The sequence below is a fragment of the Sorex fumeus genome, unplaced genomic scaffold (genome assembly GCF_029834395.1).
Source record: "Sorex fumeus unplaced genomic scaffold, SorFum_2.1 ptg000039l, whole genome shotgun sequence".
NCBI lineage: Eukaryota > Metazoa > Chordata > Mammalia > Eulipotyphla > Soricidae > Sorex > Sorex fumeus.
The window spans coordinates 34,599,162-34,619,756 of record NW_026606096.1 but is presented as its reverse complement, the minus strand read 5'-3'; the positions used below and the strand labels follow the sequence as shown (position 1 = coordinate 34,619,756).

General features: G+C 41.9%; 1 protein-coding gene across 1 annotated transcript in view; it reads right to left on the bottom strand.

Annotated features, from left to right (window-relative positions):
* Positions 1-1,944, bottom strand: part of FREM3 (FRAS1 related extracellular matrix 3) — a 69,061-nt gene extending 67,117 nt beyond the window's left edge. Inside the window, exon 1 of the mRNA XM_056119033.1 lies at positions 1,929-1,944. Within this exon, the coding sequence (XP_055975008.1) occupies positions 1,929-1,944 (16 nt within the window). The remainder of the gene's footprint in view (positions 1-1,928) is intronic.
* Between the last annotated feature and the right edge of the window lie 18,651 nt (positions 1,945-20,595).

Genomic DNA, 20,595 nt, shown 5'->3' with positions numbered 1-20,595 from the left:
GTTTTTCAGTTGATGGTTAGATTTTTAGAATCAGAGGAGTCCCGTTAGTCAGAGTGCAGAGCAAGCTTTCCTCAGAATAAACAGAAACTGCCTTCTGAACGCAGTTCCTGGGAGTGTGGGAGAGTCTGGGTTTTGATGGAAGCAGATGCATCCCAAGACCGGATATTCAAAGGCTTCAAGGGGGGCAGAAACGTGTAGAATGGCAGCCTCCAATTACTCTTTTGATCTTTTCCAGTGTGGCAAATGCCGCTTTTATCAAGTATTTGTAGCAGCAGCAATAACCTCTGGCGCAAGAATATTCTGCTGGTGGCTTGAAAGAGTTAATTTTCTCTTCACATATTTAATCTAAGCAGCCAACGGAATGTGATGGATCTTTATAATCCATTAGGGTAGACTCTGTGTACACCTCATTAGCACGTAGATTTGTTCTTGTAACAGTATTAAGAGATAGTGAATGAATGCTTGTTTTCCCCTAATAAGAATACTCGGAGACCGTAAATTGGAGGCAGTGTATATTTGATCATATTCTGTTTTACCTGATTTATATAATGCGAGTCTACTGCCTGGAAAATATTATTTTAAAATGATATTTTCGGGGACTGGAATTATAGTACTGCAGGTAGCATGCTTGCCTAGCATAAAGCCCACTCAGATTTGACCCCTGACACCACACATGGTCTCCCCAGCACTGTTAGGAGTGATCCCTGAGGACAGAGCTGGGAGTAAGCCCTGAACAGGCTGAGCTGTCCTTGAAGCTCCCAAAACAAATAAATTTAAAAATCAAATAAATAGAATCACATTTTTACCATTTATCACCAGAAGGTATGCTGAGAGCACAGAAACAGTCAGCTCTGAATCCCCTCTCCCCAAATGATATTTTAAGTTAAAACACAGATAAGATTATATTGAAGCAAGAGACTTTCTACTTCATAAATTCACTGCCTTGTACAAGACATGGTTATTTACAAAATAATAGACTTTGTGTTCATCTGCATATATTATATGGTAACAAGTGACTCTGGCTTTTGGTTCCTGTCCAGGTACCACTCTGGCACCCCTCTTGTGCACGTTGACTATTTGCACTGTTCCCAGAGATGGCACTGGGCAGTCTAGAAGACAGAATTCATGCTTGTGTCCTCTGACCGTTACCCTCCCATGGACATTTCCCGCCTCTCTTTTCTATCAATCTCCTTGAAAGTGACCCTTCTCTCCTACTTCAGATCTTCATTTCTGAACCTCTCTGTTCTCCCTCAGAATAATCCAGGCTCAGCTCCTTTCTAGACCAATCAACCACATTCTTGTTAAGGTCAGTGTGATCACTGCAAGGCATTCTTCTTCTGTGACTATTTCTCTTCTTTTGGGTTACACCTGGCGATGCACAGGGGTTACTTCTGGCTCTGCACTCAGGAATTACCCTTCGCGGTGCTCAGGGGACCATATGGGATGTTGGGAATCGAACCCGGGTCAGCTGCGTGTAAGGCAAATGCCCTACCTGTTTTGCTAATGCTCCAGCCCTCTGACTATTTCTTATATGATCCATTTGTCTCCATCTTCTGGCTTTTTCCCTTCCTCTAGTTTAAGTCCTGTTTCTTCAGGAGGTGTTTTCCAATGCATCCCAAATCCTATTAGTCTCTGCAACGGTTGCATCCATACTCAACTGAATGATTGCTTGCCTGCCTCTCTCTCTCCCTCCCTCCCTCTATTCCTCCTTCCCTCCCTCCCCCTCCCTCCTTTCCTTTCTTCCCCACACAGCACTCAAGGCTTAGTCCTGTTCTGTACTCAGGAATCTCTCCTGGTGGGACCATTTGGAGTGCTGGGGATCAAACCCTGGGTGGGCTGCACAAGTGCCCACCCACTGTACTATTCCTCTGACCCCAACTAAATAAGCATTTCTGCCTTCACCACTAGACTCGTGAGCTCCAGGGTACCTGTTTCCCCATTCATCCCTAGTGCTTCTGCCCCAAACTGGCAAGGAGTAGGTACAGAATTACTATTTGTGGATCAGAGGAATGCATTTAATTATGGCAGAGTAAGAGAAGTTGTCACTGACAGCAGGTCCCTGATGAAAAATCACAGCTTTCTTCCAAAGTGGTTTTGTTACATGAAACATTATTCGAGAACCTGCCATTGTCACCTATCCTTCTGCTTGAAGTTGCAATTTCCAGGAAATGATGGTGGTGTTAAGTGAGGACTTAGTGTATTAGGAAGCACTAGGTTTGGGGAGAAGAAGTCAGTTTTTCTTCCTTTCTTAGACCATGCTAATTCACGAGAGGCTGTGATGACTCTGGCTGGCACAATGTTTTCCAGAGTAGCACACCACCCCTGGGGGGCACTGGAAATATCCAGCAGTAGCCTCAGGTGGGAGGGGATGTGCTTTCTGTTTGCTGAAAACAGGTAGATTTCATTTTTGTGTGCAGTTTTTCTTTGGGAAAAAAGGGAAGTAGGCTACATACATTTGAGAACCTCTAGAGTGCAAATTCATTCTTCGCCAAATATTCATCTCATCCAACTTTTTTTTTCCATAGGACAAATTTACATTTCCCTCTTGCATTGCTTTCAGCATGTCTTTTAAACCTGAGCAACATCTCTGGGCTGTTTTCTATGTCGCAGTGTGTGGGAGTTCCAGCTATATTCTGTGCTCCTGGTTCTCCCATGCCCCACATCATCTGAGCCCTGCAAAAAAATAAAAAGTCTCATTTCATGTAATAAGAAATCCCATCTTGTATGGCCATTAAAGAATTAACTGAATTCCCACATAAAAGACTGTGAGCAGCGCCTAGCATGAAGTAAGAATTTAATCAACGTAAGTCATAATTATAGATGGGAAACAGATTTATAGGAGTTCAGTAGGAAATTTTTGCCTTGTAAATTTATTCCACTCTCATTCTAAGTGTGTCCTTCAGGGAAAAACCCTTCTTATGCCCTTTCACTTCAGGGGCTGTTACCTCAAGCCTCGTTCCATTAGTAATTGGCTCAGCTCTGAAGTACATAAATGGTGTTTGATAGGTCATGGAAGGAAGGCTGCGGGTCCAAATACCCTGGGTGTGCTTTCGCAGAGAGAAAAATTTATTTTTGAAACAGTCATGTCCAGCTCTCACAAGAGGAGGCTGAGGACAGGCAAAGAAATTTCCTGCCTCTTAATCTAAAAAAACTCTATGGGAGTCTCATGATTTCCCTTTCTCTACCCCAGGTGCATGGAAGCATGGCCAACTGGTCACCCTGAGTCTTGATGAAGTTGGAGATATTTTGCTTTACCAGTTTGAGAAATAAAAAACTCTGGACCCCCAAATCTCACAAGACAAATGCCTTGCATCAAGTTGTTAGCACACGTATGACACAGACACACTGCATTCAAGCCTGCCTGGAGATTTTATGTCAGTGACCATGAGCCAACAATGGATTCTTATTTTGAGGGACTTAGGGTGGTGGTGGTTTTGGGCTACACACAGTGATACTCAGGGTTTACTCTTGGTTTTGCACTCAGGGACATTACTGATGGGCTCAGGGGATGATATGGGGTACCACACTGACTGTGTGCATGGCAAATGCCCTCCCTGTAGTACTATGGCTCTGCCCCCCAGCAATAGACTTGTAAGACACTAATGAATGTGATCAAGGGAGGCTGCAGGTTAAAATAAAGCTAATTCCCACCCCTGGCAAAGCATTAAAATAGCATTCATTTGTTGGGTAGGTTGTTTGTTATCTGTCAGACAACAGTTTCATCAGAAGTTAAATGCACAGACTGTCTTTGGCTGGTTTATCTTGGCACCCATTACACGTGGTGACATCAGTATAGTACCCATACTTTTTTTTTTTTCCAATTCATCTCAGCCAAAATGCAGTGACTGCAGTTCCATCTCAGTTTGTATTCTGGGGCCTTGTGTTTCTTTGTGTAGAGCAGAATGGGATTCTCCATGCTTCGGGGTTTTCTCTGTGCACCAGGCTCTACAGAACTATTACAGGCAGATTCTTCCCAGAACTGCTCTCATCATGCCCGCTGGGACTAACCACGCAGCTTTGCACCAAAGGAATGAAGCTACATTCATTAACTAAACTATCCCAGCAAATACCTCTAGTCTCCCTTTGAATGTGAAGTCACTGTCATTACCAAAGTCTGTGGAATGGAGTCAGGAAGTAGATGGAGAGGGAATGAAGCCAAGGTTGCTGCTCTTCTGAGATTCACCCAGCCTCTGGAGGGAGGAGTGGGATCCAGCTCACTGGCCGAGCTGGAGTGCTTCAGGCTGTTGGATGCAGGATCCTGACTTGCTGGGTCCTTTCAGGAGTTTCTCAGAGATCCAGGTGGGCTGCTAGGAACCAGGAGCAGGGGAGCACGTGGGAAATAGATGGAAAAGGCTGTTCTGCTCCACACCAGGACAAACAGCTCATTGGAGGCCCATGTGGAGATTGAAAAAAAGAGCCTAGGCGGACAAAGAGATTCTTCAGGTGAATCTTTGGTGTGATATTGATCTCTCTACACACACAATGTGTTAAAAGAAACAACTTTTATTCCAAAGGAGGCTACTAACAACACATGAAAAAGAATGAAGTTAAAAGTTTTTCCTCCCTAATTTACTTGGTATTTCTTCTTCCTTGACAGGCTGTATCAAACTGAAGTGTTTATTGAAGTAGAGATTTTAGTTTAAGCAGTCTGAACGTTTAGAGGCCAAAGCTCTCATGAAGAACAGTGGTATTGTTTAATTATCAGCATTTTAAAAAACTGTCACTGTCACTGTCCTCTCGTTGTTCATCGATTTGTCCGAGCGGGTCCAGTAACATTGTAAGACTTGTTAGTGTGTTTGGCATATCGAATACATCATGGGAAGTATGCCAGGCTTTGCTGTTTGGGTGAGATACTCTAGGTAGCTTGCCGGCTATATATTTGAATTTTATTTCAAATGTTATTTGAATTTCATCTCAAGTTGTATTTTCATTTAACCTAAAAATAATTGAAAGGTTGCACTATTTTGTTTATTATTTGGATTTTCCGTTGATTTCATTAATTTGAATGAGTTAATGAGAAAGCTGAATTTTGGGAACAGTTCTTTTATACAGGTTTTATCTGATGGGGATTATATATATATTGCTTTTTGGGTCACACCCAGCGGTGCTCAGGGGTTGCTTCTGGCTCTGCACTCAGTAATTACTCCTGGCAGTGCTTGGGGGACCATATAGGATGCTGGGGATCGAACCCGGGTCAGCCGCATGCAAGGCAAACACTCTACCCACTGTAATATCACTCTGGTCCCAGAATTACATATTTTTAATATATAATTTTTTCTCTCTTTTAAGAATTGACCTGTTCAGGGGCTGAAGCAATAGTACAGTGGGTAGGGCATTTGCCTTGTGCATGATCAACACAGGTTCTATTCCCAGAGTCCCATATAGTCCCCTGAACACCTCCAGGAGTAATTCCTGAGTGCAGAGCCAGGAGTAATCCTTGTGCATCACCAGATGTGACCCAAAAAGCAAAATTAAATAAATAAATAAATAAATAAAACACATCAAATTGACCTGTTCAGGACTGGCGAGATAGTACAATGGGTAAAATATTTGCCTTGAACATAGTCCAGAAAAAAAAGAAATTAACCTGTTATATATTACAAGCAGTTTCAGTTCTGAAATGTAAAGCTGTGGCAAAATTTGATAATGACTTATTAGCATTTTATCAAATGTAATGGCTATTCTGAGTTATTTTTTCATTTGCAAATGCTTTCAGGGCATCCTACTTGGAAATTCTCTCCTTTGGTGAGCAATGGAAGTGCAGATTACACGTGTGAAATGCATGGCCATTATGGTATACATATCCTTTATGAAGTATATTTAATCAGGAAATTAAATCTTCAGCAACATCTTACTGAAAATGAAGATAAAGTGTTGTTGACTAGATGTGACAATATCCCATCAGTATTCTGATATCAATAGGAAGCAGGTTTGGGGTGGAAATTTTGGGTATAAAAGGGTGTATTGGTCTGCAAGGACTATAGTTGCTTAGTAACGTAGACTGGGGGGCTTGGTGCATTTGATGAGAAATATATTATCTCACAGCTCTGCATTCTGGAAGGCAAGATGGCTGGTTCCTTTGGGAGGTTGGCACCCAAATTCCCTCTTTTACTAAGGATCAGTCCTATTAGATTAGGACCCAATTTCATGATCTCTTTGGAGTTTGATCTTTTCTCTTAAGCACCTGTCTCCAAATTGCAGAAAGACAAGATATGTGTAGTTAGAGTTTAATGCAAGAGCTTTGAGGGGTATGAGTTGATGGGCTGCTATGGATCAAACCTGAGTTGACTATAGGCAATGCAGGAATCCTATCCAATGTACTATCTCTCTAGCCCTAAGAATATCTCTAAGTGATGAATGAATTATTTAATTTCTGATTTTCAAAGACATTTCCAGTACATTGACTAAACTTGAATCAGTGTTATTAACAATTTCCTTTTAAGGATTGCAAAAGAAATCAATTTAATCATTGGTTGAATCATTTATAATCATATCAGAATTATTTTTGGAATTGAACTTTTGATGGGAAACTTAACGTATCATACACACATGTGGATTTTAAGTGATGCCTGCTGGAAACTTACATTACAATGCAATGTTGTTTCAATAAAAAATTTAAAAAGTTAAAAGGTATCTTAAATTTATTATTTTTATGATCACAAGAGCAATTATTTAGGAAGTAGAGTGTAAAATAGAGTGAATGTACAATGTGATGTGCCTGCACATTCTTTTTTTTGAACTATAAGAAATAATTGTTTATACTACCTGACCTATGGTAATTTGTTTCAGCATCCCAGACTAGGACAGTGGGCAACAGTTTTTTCTTCTCTCTCTCTTTTTTTTTATTAGTGAGACACCATGAGGCACAGTTACAGACCCACAAATCACAAATTTTGTGCTTTGTGCTTATCAATTATACAATGATCAAATACCCATCCCTCCACCAGTGCCGACCTCCCACCACCACGGATCCCAGTATCCCTCCCACCCCTTATCCCCCCATCCCACCCTGCCTCTGCGGCAGGGCAATCCCCCCTGTTCTGTCTCTCCTTTTGGGTGTTGTGGTTTGCAAAACATTCTTAAAGAAGTAACTAGAGAGACCTAGGAGATAACTCTGATCAGGGACACGGTCCTTGCAAGGACCCAGCTTTGTTTTCAGACTCCTTCTCCGTTTCGTCTATTGTTTACCAGAGGTTTCTTGCATCTCAAAGCTTCTTGATATTTTTCTCTGCTGCTGCTGTTGGTTTGTCGCTCAGACCTATTGAGTTTTTATTTATTTATTTATTTATTTTTGCTTTTTTTGGGGGGGAGGGGGTCACACCTGGTGACGCACAGGGGTTACTCCTGGCTCTGCACTCAGGAATTACCCCTGGCGGTGCTCAGGAGACCATATGGGATGCTGGGAATTGAACCTGAGTTGGCCGCGTGCAAGACAAATGCCCTACACGCTGTGCTATTGATCCAGCTCCCTATTGAGTTTTTAAATGTCACCTACTATACTTCTCATTTCTGACTGTAGGTTTCTCATTCTGGTTTTTATACTTTTGTGTGCTTTGCTGGCTATCTGTGCCATTGTTTCTTTGGGCTCATTTAACATCCTCAGACACCATCAGTGAAGTCCAAGAGAGTTTGTTGTTGGTTCCTGTTGAGCCTTCTGTGTTCCTGCTTTCACTCACTGAACTCAGTGTTTCAATATGTCTTCCCCCGGGGGGTTGCTGTGCTCCTGCTGTGCAAAAGGTGAATCCTTTCAGTTATCCACAGTCCATCCCAGGGGACTCTCTTTGGGCGTGGACTGGGGAGTTTCTTTTTTCCTTCCCTCTCTGTCTTCACCCAGTGGCAGAAAGTATAACTTTGAACAGAGAGATTTGACCTGTAGAGCTGCCGCAGAGTTCAGGAGATGTGGAATTGGGCCTTGGAATATGGTGGAGGTTGAGTGTGGAGGCTGCAAGGACCTAGTCGGGAGGGGATTCTGTGTCAGCTTCAGAAGTGTCAGCCAGAAGATTAGTCTAACCTGGGAGGGTAGAGATGCAAGCAGAGGAAAAAGCGCATTTAAAAAAGAAAATTGTAAGACTCATAGGATGACCATTGAGGTTCAATTTAAATTCTCACTCGTGAATGTGTGTACATGCTCTTTTCTTGAGCTAGGGAGAGGTAAGCTAGTGTTGCCAAAGGCAGCCCTTGACAGGGCTTAGGGAAGTCACAGACAGAAACACAACCAACTTCTCCATTCTTCCCCGCCTCCCTTGGAAGTCACTTTAACATTTTGGATTGGGGAAAATTCATTTTTGAATTGTTAAATCCAAAGGGCATTATTATTTTGAAGCATTGACAAAGGTTCACAGGTATGGTTAGATAGTGTTTGGAGAATTTTAAGCAGCTCTAAGCTCAAATACTTTTAAGATTAGACAGGTAGCATGAGTTAATTAAGCTCCAGCAGCAGAACAAAATAAATAGATCATATCTGAGCATCTCCTAGTAAGACATTAGCTGCATGGTTTATATGCAAGCATGGCTTTCTTCCATAGAGAATACAGTGTCATTTCAATATCTTTTGGTTGTTAGAATGTAAGATTTTTGGATCTTTGGTATCTTTTGGAAATTAAAGGGATCAACTAGGGTGTATGGTTTAGGATTCTAGGGAGAGAGCCTATATGTTCTGTTTTATTTAAATAGAGATCATAATAAATGATCTTTGGTAGATACTGGCACCCATAGTAAGGGTGCTACCCATTACCCAGTTACTGGCCTAGGTGGGCCTAAATGCAGCAGAGAGACTGAAACCAAGAGTGAGTTCCATAATGTTGGTGTCTTCCATGGCAGTGGTGCCATATGGACTCACTCTCCATGGCAGTGATGGACTCCCTGTGGCCATGGTACACCACGCATGATTCATCATGGTGGTGAGGAGTTGTGGATGGCTCTTTCTGGCTGTAGCACACCACGGATAGCTTTTCACAGTGGTAGTAAGCCGGGGGTGACACTCCATAGCTATGGTGGTGACACACTGTGAATTGATTTTCAGGCTTGTATGCTGGCCCTCTTTGAGAATTAATATCCCCTCAGTCCTCATTATCCTGCGCAGAAAGATATTGAAAGGAAACTAGAAAATTAGAAAGAAAGGATGGTAGAAAAGAAAAAATATAGAAACGGTAGGAAAAGAGGAAAGAGAAGGCATTTAGGGATAGGAAGGGAGGATGGAAGCACCCTGACAAAGTACCCTGGGTGAGAATTAATTGAAAGGGCATATGGAAAGTGCCTGGTGTCTAAACCCCCCTGACACCTGTCATTTCTTTCCCACTCCTTCCACTTGGGAGAAAGTGCTGACTTTTCATTTATGTGTATTTCCTTAGGACCCAGTACTTAATAGACGTTCGATCAGATTTTTTAGAAATCATTTCAAAGTTTATGTTCAACTGACCTATTCCATGTAATTGGTATTTGATATATAGATCTTGCTAGGCTTGGTCTTAGTCTCTATGTGACATGCAGAGAAATAAATTCAGTATTTTTGAGGATTATGTTTATTTTCTTTTTCAAGACTTCTAGAAAAAAAGTTTTGTAAACAGATGCAAAATGCAGTCTATGAAGTTTATGAAGCTTTTGACTATTTCATATATCTGAATATGTAGTCACTGCAATAGGAGTGTAATACAGAGATGAAAATTTATGTTAAGTTTAGAAGTTATATTTCTGAGTTATGAGAGAAAATTTGAATGTGGTCTGAATCAATAGAGCATTAAAAAAGCCTAGATTGCATTTATGTCAATTGCAAAATGTAGAATTTTAATTATATAAAACAGCTGCAGTGGGAGAAGACCGTGTCATACCAGCTGCTAGCTTTCTTTTGTTATTGTTGTCAGTTGAGTTTATTTTTAGTAATGTAACATGTTTATTATTCATTTAAAGTGATTGTAAAGGCGTTTTTAAATAGATGCTTTAAGCATGCCCATAAATTCTCTACGAGTTTTCTTATAGCACACATTATCTTGAGTAATATGTTTATTGGTTTATTTGTTATCAAGACATTTATGGTGTTCAATACTATTACTTTTATTTGTATGCCTTATAACCTCAGATGCTCTAAATTAAAGATGTGGTTGGTAATTACATAGCTATTTGAGTTCATGAGCTAAGTTTGCAAACCATGGTCTTTATGAGAAAAAATTGGGTAGCTCTTCAGACTCGGAAGAAATAGAGGATGTTCTTCTAAATGGAATGCCCCACAGAGGAATTAATAAAAATAGACAAATTGTAGTTTTTTGAGGATAATTCCAGCTCTGTATTGGAATAAAAATATTTTCCTCTGGTCTTAAAAATTGCTAAATCAATGAGTAGAGCACCTTGAGTAACTGTTGAGCTGCTTCTCCGTGCCTGTGTTACTAGCCACAGCACAGCAGATGGAATTTCCTGTTGGTCAGAGCTACAGGTCCTTGAAGTCTGTAGAATCATTAGGTGTGCTAATGGGAAACAGGAGAGCAGAAATAGTCCAATTCAATATCATGATTAAACTTTAATTATTATTCTTAAAGTTAGTTAAACAATTTTTTTTGGGAGAGCAAAGTTTAGCTCCCTTTAATCTGAACTTTTCATCAGCTTGTTTAATCAGATGAGTGGGCTGCTTTTAAACACTGAAATTTTATTGATTTACCATTGGCTTCCAATGCTCTATACAACTTGGGGAGAACTGCTTCACACCTCTATTTGTTTGTAAGTCTCACCACAGCCACTGCCAAAGTTTTAGTGCCATTACTACAATTAGATCGGCACTGTCTACCTACCCTTTCTTCCTAATTCCTTCCACTCCTACTCTCATAAGTTACATTTAATTTTTTTGGGCAGAGTTCTATTTTTAAAATCAGAATTTTCTCACCACAGTTTTGCAATGTAAATAAACAGTGGCAACCTTCTAGCACCTCAAGATCAAAAGTGTGCTTGTTAAAAAAAATCCTCCGTATTCACTGTGAATATGTAGAGCTTGTGAAGTTTTAGGTTCTATGAGAGCTGTTCATCCTCTAGAGGGATTTTGGAATAAAAATATTGCTAGCTGTATTTAAGTCAAGTCTGCTCAGAGCTATAGCTAGTTATCACATACTTTCGCTCTTTTCTTCATTTTCCTTTCTTCTTCTGTGGCATCTAGCTCTCTTCAGACTCTTGCCACTTTAGTGCAGTCTATTACAGCGTTCTCCAAGTCTCTAATCAACTTTCATCACTTTGATATCGCATCTGTCTTCCTTCAAAGTTTCTGGTGGCTCCCTCTTAGCCCTCAGATGAAGTTCAGACTCTGCAGTTTGTCAGGTAATGACCTCCACAACCTCTCACAGCCTGCTGTATTTCATATGAAGTGGTTTGTGGTGTCTCCTTTGCTTGGGGTACTCATTTGTTTTCCTGTGAAAATCATTAAATGCCAAACAGCTGGACATCCATTAAAATGAAGTCTTTTGGGCGTGGGAGGTGAGGGATGTGGCAAACACCTAGAAGTGCTCAGGGGTTACTCTTGGCTCTATGTCCAGGAGAGACCCTAGGAGGATTGGGGGACCTGCCGGGTCATGAACCAGGTGGGGCAATGCCAGGGATTGAACCAGTTTTGGCTATGTTCAAGGCACCTTACCTCTCTCTCCAGCCCCAACAAAGCTTTCCTTGAGCTTCTAGAATGGCAGTGCTCTCTCCCTCTTCCAAACCCTCCTGAATATGTAAGGAGTAATAATTCACTTCCTTGTAAGGTTGGTCATTCTTATCTGCCTACTTGTAATGAGTTTCTATTTAGACCATTTTTATAACCTGTAGAGTTCTGAGCACTGAACTTTTTTCAGGCAGGAGTCACTCAATAAATATGGTTTGATGGTTCAAATGATGGACTAGAGTGCTAGCACAGCGGGTAGGGTTTTTTTCTTGCACGCGGCTGACCTGGGTTCGATTCCTCCTTCCCTCTCAGAGAGCCTAGCAAGCTACCAAGAGTATCCTGCCCGCATGGCAGAGCATGGCAAGCTCCCCCTTGATATTTGATATGCCAAAAACAGTAACAACAACTTTCACAGTGGAGACGTTACTAGTGCTCGTTCAAGCAAATTGATGAACAACGGGACGACAGTGCTAGGACAGTGGTGCTACAGATGGTTCAAAAAAAGATATGTGAACTCAGTTGTTCACTCATGAAGGTATAGGCACAGAAACATAGTAATTATCAGGCCAATTCTGCAGTTTTAAATTTCTCTTACAGTCACCTTGTACAATCCAATTAATTTTTGTTGATAGGGTCATTATTGGCATATGCACATTTTCTTATAACTTGATTCTAAGTTCAACTCATTACATATGTATGCATCTTGTTCTCTGTCTATATGTACACAAATGTATGTAAGTATAACAGACACTGTTTTACCTGAGTCATAAGAATCACAGGGACGTTGAATTGAATTTTGTACCTTCACACTTTGGAGGCCACAGTATAATCTGTGCTGACAGTTTACCTCATTTTTTGTGCAGTTATTAGAAAACTGCTTTCCCTGATGTCTTTTTTAATTGGAGTTTTGGTAAAGTTGCCAGGGGAGCTATTTAAAGGTGTATCCCTTACAGCTGCAGAGGTTCTAATCAGGTTTCTGACATCCTGTGTGCTCAGAATAAGGAAGCAAACTGGACCCTTCACTCACGGGGCTGCAAAGGTTAATGTTCTAAGTTGGGACATTTTTGTAGGTCCCCATGGCAACAGTTTATAGAACTGGGCTTCCCAAGGGGTGCATTGTTAGGGGGGCAGATGGTAGGGACCATGGGACGTTAGTAAAGGGGTGTGGAGGCTCTGGTGGAGGGTGTGGTGTTAGAACATTCTTTTAGGGCCGGAGTGATAGCACAGTGGGTAGGGCGTTTGCCTTGCACGCGGCTGACCCAGGTTTGATCCCCGGCATCCCATATGGTCCCCTGAGTACCGCCAGGAGTGGTTCCTGAGTGCAAAGCCAGGAGTGACCCCTGAGCATTGCTGGGTGTGACCCAAAAAGAAAAAAGAAGAACATTCTATTAGGCGAAATTCTATCATTGGTGGTATAATAAATCACCATGCTGTAGTTAAAAGGAAAAAGAATGAGTTGTTTACTAGGGTTAAACCAATTAATTTGTCTAACATCTCAAACAAAATGTGCTGGAGAAAATCTCTGCCACAGTATAGTTCGCCCTTTTACTTGCACATTTGTTATGCTTCTGTTTGGCTATGGGCTAGAGCAACAGCATAGTGGGTAGGGCATTTGTCTTGCACGCGGCCGACCTGGATTCAATTTCTCTGCCCCTCTCAGAGAGTCCGGCAAGCTACTGAGAGTATTCTGCCCACACAGCAAAGCGTGGCAAGCTACCCATGATGTATTCAACATGCCAACAGTAACAACAAGTCTCACAATGGAGACGTTACTGGTGCCCACTTGAGCAAATCGATGAACAACAGGACAGTGCTACAATGCTACTATTTGGCTACTCATGGAAAGAAGTATTATGACTTCTTTAGCCTTTAAAGTCTTTCTCCTGGGCTTAAATATTCTTCTTCCCCAAATTTTATGTTTCCCTTTCTTTCCTATAATATCTGACTGCCTGGTATGTTATCACCAGGAGACTGTCATTTCTGTATTTTACAATTCTAAGAAATCCCAATTTTCTGCTTCTCCTTTTAAAATACTTTGCAACTGTGGTGAGCATTTATTTAATTATTTCTTGATCTGATTTAATCTTTGTCATCACAAAACTGTAAACTCCCTGAGGGCAGATTGGATGCAGATCTTCTGTTCCAAGGAAGTGCCTGACACTGCAGAGAATGCAAGAGAATTTTAACCCCTCACTGAGGTAGAGACCAAAACCTTGTTTCACGGAAATAATGAGTGACTGAGTCCTACTTTCTGAAGAGCTGGAAAGTAGGCTGAAAGGGGCATACGCACTATGCTAGTTGAAATGATTGAGATTATAGAGTGTTCATATCAATGCTTAAATTGTTGAAGATAGCAAGCGTACAGTAAATCTGAATACCACGCGATACTTCAGCATTCTGTGGCTTTGCATGCTAAGCTTCTGGAAATCCACTTAAAGCCATTCAGGTGCAATGAGAAGTCACATCTGAGTCTCAAAAAAGTCCCCAGTCCAGAGGAAGAGGCAATCTGTGAAGAGAAAGCTAACCTACCTGTCGCATGCAGTCTAATCAACAAATTATTATTTCTTCCACTTGCCTGAGGCATGACTGACAAAATGGAACTATAAAGTATCAGCGTGATGATTCGCAATACTGCTACACAGTGAAAGGATGCCCACCATTGAATTAATTAACACATCCATCACCTCACATAGTTACCTTTGTGTTTGTTCTGTGTGAAAACATCAGAGCGGTACGTAATTAGCAAGTTTCAATTATGCGCTAGAGCATAGCCTGCTATGGGCACCGTGTTAGATTCTCAGCTCTTATTTCTCTTATTAACTCAAAGTCTAAAAATTCCTTTTACTGATGTCTTCCAATCTCCCTTCTCCAAGCCCCTGGCAACTCGACGCTGTTCCCTCTACACTGATGAGCTGTTCCTTGCTCATCCTTACATTGGGGCTTACATATGAACGCATTAGGAACTTGGCCCGATTCTTGGGTAGGTTCAACCCTCTGTTCACATCTCTTCTTGTGGCCCTCTCCTAAGGCTGCTGTAACAAAACACCACATGCTGGGTGACTTAAAACAAGAAATTTGCTTGGATTCAGGACTCAAAAAGTTCAAATCCAGTTATCAGTAGAATCATACCCCCTCTGATGCCCTTTTTTTCTTTTAATTTATAAAGAGGCGTATGTTAATGCAGAAAGAACAGTGGAATCAAAGAGATGTGCCTGGAGCCAGAGGTTCTTCATCCTCTTAGCTATTTCTTCGATGTTCTTAAAGGCGTTTCAAGCCATTCTCTTCCTCCTGCGCAACTCAGATGCCAGGTTATTCGTCATGTTGACTTCTCGATCTAGGTACACATAATTGTTGCATTCGGAGATGGTCATTCCATTGAAAGTGAATGGAATGTCAGGAACAAGACTGTTTCTCATAAACATTGTCTTTGGAGATTCAGCTGGAGTCCAACCTTTCCACACTCACGGTCGAAATCGGCCAGCATTTGTGCTGCTTGGCTAATGTTTGGTGTTATTAGAATGATGTCATCAGCAAAGCAGAGGTGCTGTAGTTGCCAACCGTCTATCTTCACTCCCATTCCTTCCCATTCTAGTCATCGCATGACATTCTCGAGGGTGGCACTGAAGAGTTTTGGTGAAACGGTATCACCCTGCCTAACCCCTCTCTTGACGTCAATGATCACCTCCTTGTAGAATGGTGAGATCCTGGTAGTGAATCCTCAATACAGCTCATGGAGGATCCTGATGTATTGAGTTTGAACGCCCTGTTTGGCTAGGGCTTCGATGACCGCTTCAGTCTCAACAGAATCAAAGGCCTTCTTTAAATCAATTAATGTTAGACAGAGCAGCATCTTGAACTCCCGAGAAACCTCAATGAGCCTGATTATTGTGTGGATATGGTTGATCGTGCTGAATTCTTCTCGAAACCCTGCTTGCTCGCATGGTTGTCCTTCATCTAGTGTTCTGCCAATCCTATTCAGGATGACTCTAGTGAACAACTTGTAGATGACAGACAATAGACAGATTGGGTGATAAGTGCCAATGTCGTGGATGTCTCCCTTCTTGTACAGTAGCACAGTCCTGATGGTTTTTCATTGTGACGGAAACTTGCATTCAGACAGGTAGTATGTGAAATGCTGAGCCAGCGTATTGATGAGTACTGATGGCAGGTTCTTCAGGTGTTCAGGTTTGACCTTGTCTGGGCCAGGTGCTGTTCACTTCTTTACTGATGAAATGATCTCAGAGATCTGGGCCCTACAAAAAAAGGATGAAAATGCTATTCGGGTCTCCCAAAGAGGAGTTGAAAGAGCTATGCTTGGAGTATCATGTTTCACTCAAATGAGAGAAAGAATCCGGAGTTCTGACCTCCATTGACAGTCAAGAATCAGAGAAGCTATCTACTTTGCCAAGGCGTCGAAAATCAGATGGGCTGGACACGTAATGAGATTTGGAGACGACTGCTGGAACTAGAGCTGTTACTGACTGGATTCCACAGGACATCAAAAGATCGCATGGCTACCCACCTATGAGATGGTCAAACTTCTTTGTCAAAACCCTGAATGATCGGTTTGAGGCTCTTTGTGTTCCTAGAACGAGCAGACCCCATTGGGCTACACTAGCATGGTACAGGGACAAATGGAGATGTTACTGGTGCCCGCTTGAACAAATCTATGAGTAACGGGACGTCAAGTGATCAAATGATCAATTTATAAAGAATTCTCTTTTTCTTTAAATTTATAAAGTTGTTCATAATAATTGATTACATTCAATATTCCAACACCAATCTTGCCACCATTACACCTTCCCACCACCATATTTCAAATTCTTCCACCTCGATCTCCAAAGCCTTGGGCAGAATTCTTGCCTCTTCGTAGAATCTTGAGGAGGTTATGGATGGTGGACAGTCACTGGTGGGTAGCCGCATGAGTCTGTCTCTCTTACTACTGGCATTCCATCTCTGCACGTGGTGATTTCTTTTTCTTTTTTATAATCTACTTTTTCTAGTTTAGGTAACATAATTACAATGGTGTTAATATTTATGACTGTCACTGTCCTCCCGTTGTTCATCAATTTGCTCAAGCGGGCCCAGTAACATCTCCATTGTGACAACTGTTACTGTGTTTGGCATATCGAATACGTCATGGGGAGCTTGCCAGGCTTTGCCGTGTGGGCGAGATACTCTCAGTAGCTTGCCGGTCTCTCCGAGAGGAGCGAAGGAATTGAACTCAGGTTAGCCATGTTTGCTGCGTGCAAGGCAAATGCCCTACGCACTGTGCTATCGCTCCAGCCCATATTTATAACACTGATGTAAAAAGTTACCACACTGCACCACTCCCGAAGTACCCAAGACCCCCCACTACTGTGCCTGAGTGACTTTCTTATAAGGACACACCAGTCCTTTCCAATTAGCACCCTGCCACTGCTTCAAGAATTGCTTCAGGTTAATTCAGTCCATCAGCAAAGACTCTATGGCCAAGTAAGTTATATTTACAAGCATTGGGGGTTAGAACTTCAATATGTCTTTTGGTGGGGGCATGATTTATCCAGACCACCTCCTTTTCACCTTACACAGCACCTTCTGGTTGTAATTATATGATCTTTTTCCTGGGCAGACTTTCTGTTCCCTTCCTTTATTGGATTTTATTGTTTGAGACAAGAATAATAGAGTCCTCACTGAAAGATGACTGAACTTGGAGGCAGTGCTGTAGGCAGAACACTGGAGTAGCAGGTCAGCCTAGAAATTGGTGCTGGAAAGTTCCAAATAGCAGGATCCAACCCCCATAGGGTTAGACACAAAGCAGACAGAGATGGGGGCGGGGAGGGGGAGGGTTGGTTGGCGTTGAGTTCACTCAAGAGCAAATTTGGTCAATAAAGAAGTCCAGTTTGCTAAGTCTCTTTTGCATGAGGTTTCCTGCCCCCACTTAGGGTAGGGGACAGGGCCCTGTGCTTTGGGACTTTGTCCTCCAGGGCTGCTAAAATCTCCATCATTGCTGCCCACTCATTTCAGTCTGTGGAGTATGACGGTGACCACATACTCAGGTCTTCAAAACAGAATTTTCTAATCCACAGGAAAGGGAAAAGAACAAAAAGCACATATAAGATATTTATGGGCATATTACTGGGTTTCTCTAGCTTTGATTTATTATCGTTTTCCTGGAAAGAGAAGTTGCTGTGTGTGATTCATAGGCAGGTCACCTCTGCGCTCCACTCTGCTTCTCAGCTCACATGTTTGGTCAAGCTTTCGGTTCACTACCCCTCCCCTCCCTCCACACGGCAGTCTCAAGTATGGAATATGGAAACCTTTCCCCTTAGTAATTAAACAAGCCCTTCCACTGCGATGCTGATGTCAGATAATACCAGCGACTAAAATCAGCTATTTTGTGTGCTTATTTTACACATAATTTCTTTTACTTCATACAGTAAAATTCATACTAAATTTAACTAAATTGGTCAAAATAAGAGTCCCAGGAAGAATCCAGCTGTTTATTGCCTGGAATGGACTCTTTTTGAGATTCACTGTGGGAACATGAGGATTTGGTTATCTAGTTGTGGAAAGGGGGAGATGAGGATTATAAAAAAGAGTTGTAATAATTTTATGGAAAAGTTTGTTGGTCTGTTTTAGCTCATATCTATTGGTGGGGTCAGGAGATAGTGTAGTGGTTAGGGCACATGCCTAGCAAGCTCCCTACCCAGGTTTGATTCCCAGCACCATGTGGTCCCCCGAACATTGTCATGTATAGCTCTGAAGGGTTGGCCTGAATATACTCCCTGACCAGCAAGGTCCAAGCAGCACTTCTCCTTGGACATTTTTTTTAGCTTTTTTTGGTCAAGCCCAGCAATGTTCAGGGGCTTCTCTTGGCTCTGCACTCAGGAATTACTCCTGGCAGTGCTTGGGGGACCATATGGGAAGCTAGGGATTGAACCTGGGTCGGCCACGTGCAAAGCAAACACGCTCCTCGCTGTACTATCACCCTGGCTCCACCTCCTTGGGTTCTTAGGTTGACCTGATGTTCTGATTGGCCCAGAATTACTAGTGGAACCATGGACCTCCTGAGCACTTCTTGGAAACTGCCTCCAGAAGGATCTATTGGCCTCTTATACTGTGAGACAATTTTCTACATGCACATGTGCATGTGTACCTAAATATGACTATGTTTAAATTATGTTGTGTTTATTTAAAGATGTGTAAAGGTGAATTAGATCTATTCATTAAGCAGGTCCAATTTGCCTCCAGGGAACATTTGCCAACGTCTGAAGAGGTCTTGACGTCATGGAGGTAGGGAGGAGGGGACAGAGTTGGGGACGCTGCCAACCACCCTGCAACGAGCAGGCCTGACTCCACCAATGCATATGACTGAGCTCAAGATGCCAATAATGCTGACACCGAGAAAGTCTGGTTTCAAGAATGAACGGTTAATTGCCATCTAAAGGAATTTTCCACTTCCATTTCTCAATTACCCCCTTTGTCCTTTGAAATTTGCCGTCTTCCTCAGTGCCAAACTAAATATGTTCAGCGTTCATTCTCAAATTCGAAAGCCAGAGTGGGAGAAAGGAAAGTTCATTTTCCTGCATGCTAGCTCTTTTTTTGCTAGGAAATTGGGTGATGTCTGTACTTGCCTGGTGATAGTGCTCTCCTGAATTGGGTGCTAGGGTGCGGGAGGGGTGTGTCCTGACAGGATGCAGGTGAAGGTGACTGCTCCTTGTCACTCCCTAGAATTGGAAATGTCCCATCTGTAAACATTGGTTGACACTGAGACTCAGGAACAGTACCTGACTCAGAGCAGGTATTTCAAACAAATATTTTGCTGGTTGTATAAAATGTGATTGCAAGCACAGAGGAAAGTAATTAAAGGTATTTTTCCCAAGTAATTTAGACCAATAATTTCACAACTGAGCACCAAAGGCTCTAATCCACAGTACATTATTGAACCTCGAAATATCAGTCCAATCACTCATTTTATGTATTAAGTCAATGTGTTTGGGAACTGGTACATCAACAAGGATTTTCACTCAATAGGAAAGCACTCTAAGTCTTTGGGAAATAGTATCATTTCAAGGTAAATTAAGAAGTGTTAACTCCCAAGAACTTTTGCTAATGGTACAGACACTTGCCAGTGTTTCCTCTGTGGTTTTACCTGCTTGAGGTGTAGGCGGGAGAAAGGAGAAAATGAAAATAGTGCCACTCAAAATGAAGTCTCCCCGCTCTCACTGGACTTGTATCCTAGATACGAGCACAGTTTCATCATCTGTCAGTGTTGCTACTGGTGGAATTTGTTTTTAAATCCAAATGAATGGTCTGATCCTCACAGCATCATAGATTGCAGGGTTCAACAGAATCTATGAGTATGAATACTTATGGATTCTAGAGCACTATCAGAAGGAAAAGCAGTCTGAGCAAGGGAAAAAAATAACCTGAGAGGACAAGTTTATAAATGTGAAATTGTCACTTCATTGATTTGCAATTAAACATCCCCACACAAGGGAAATATATGACTCTGAGTGATAAAATCATGACAGTGTCCAGTGGGGGATACCGGGACCCCTCGTTCAACCTGAGGCAATAATAAAAGCTTCCAGACATCTACACACATTTGCTTGGATGGGAGAGGATGCCCATTTAGGGAAGAAAGAGCAGTGTGTGTGATAGCCCACTCAGAGCTCATAAATCAGTGATTCAATGCAAACATATTTCACGATTAAATAGTGGCAAAGATGTTGATTTTTCTGCCATAAATAAATGAATGAAATGCACATTATGCCTAAAATGCATGAAGGAATGTGCGAGTGTGCATGCATGCATGCATACGTGTATGTGTGTGTGTGTGTGTGTGTGTGTGTGTTTCTTTCTGTTACCTGTAACTCAGGAACCTGTCTCTACCCAGCTTCCTGCTTTTCCTCAGCTTCTCTAGAACCTTTTCCTCCCCTCCAAGAGGAACCACAAAGAGGCAATTCCAGAGCCTTTCTGAAGATTATTTT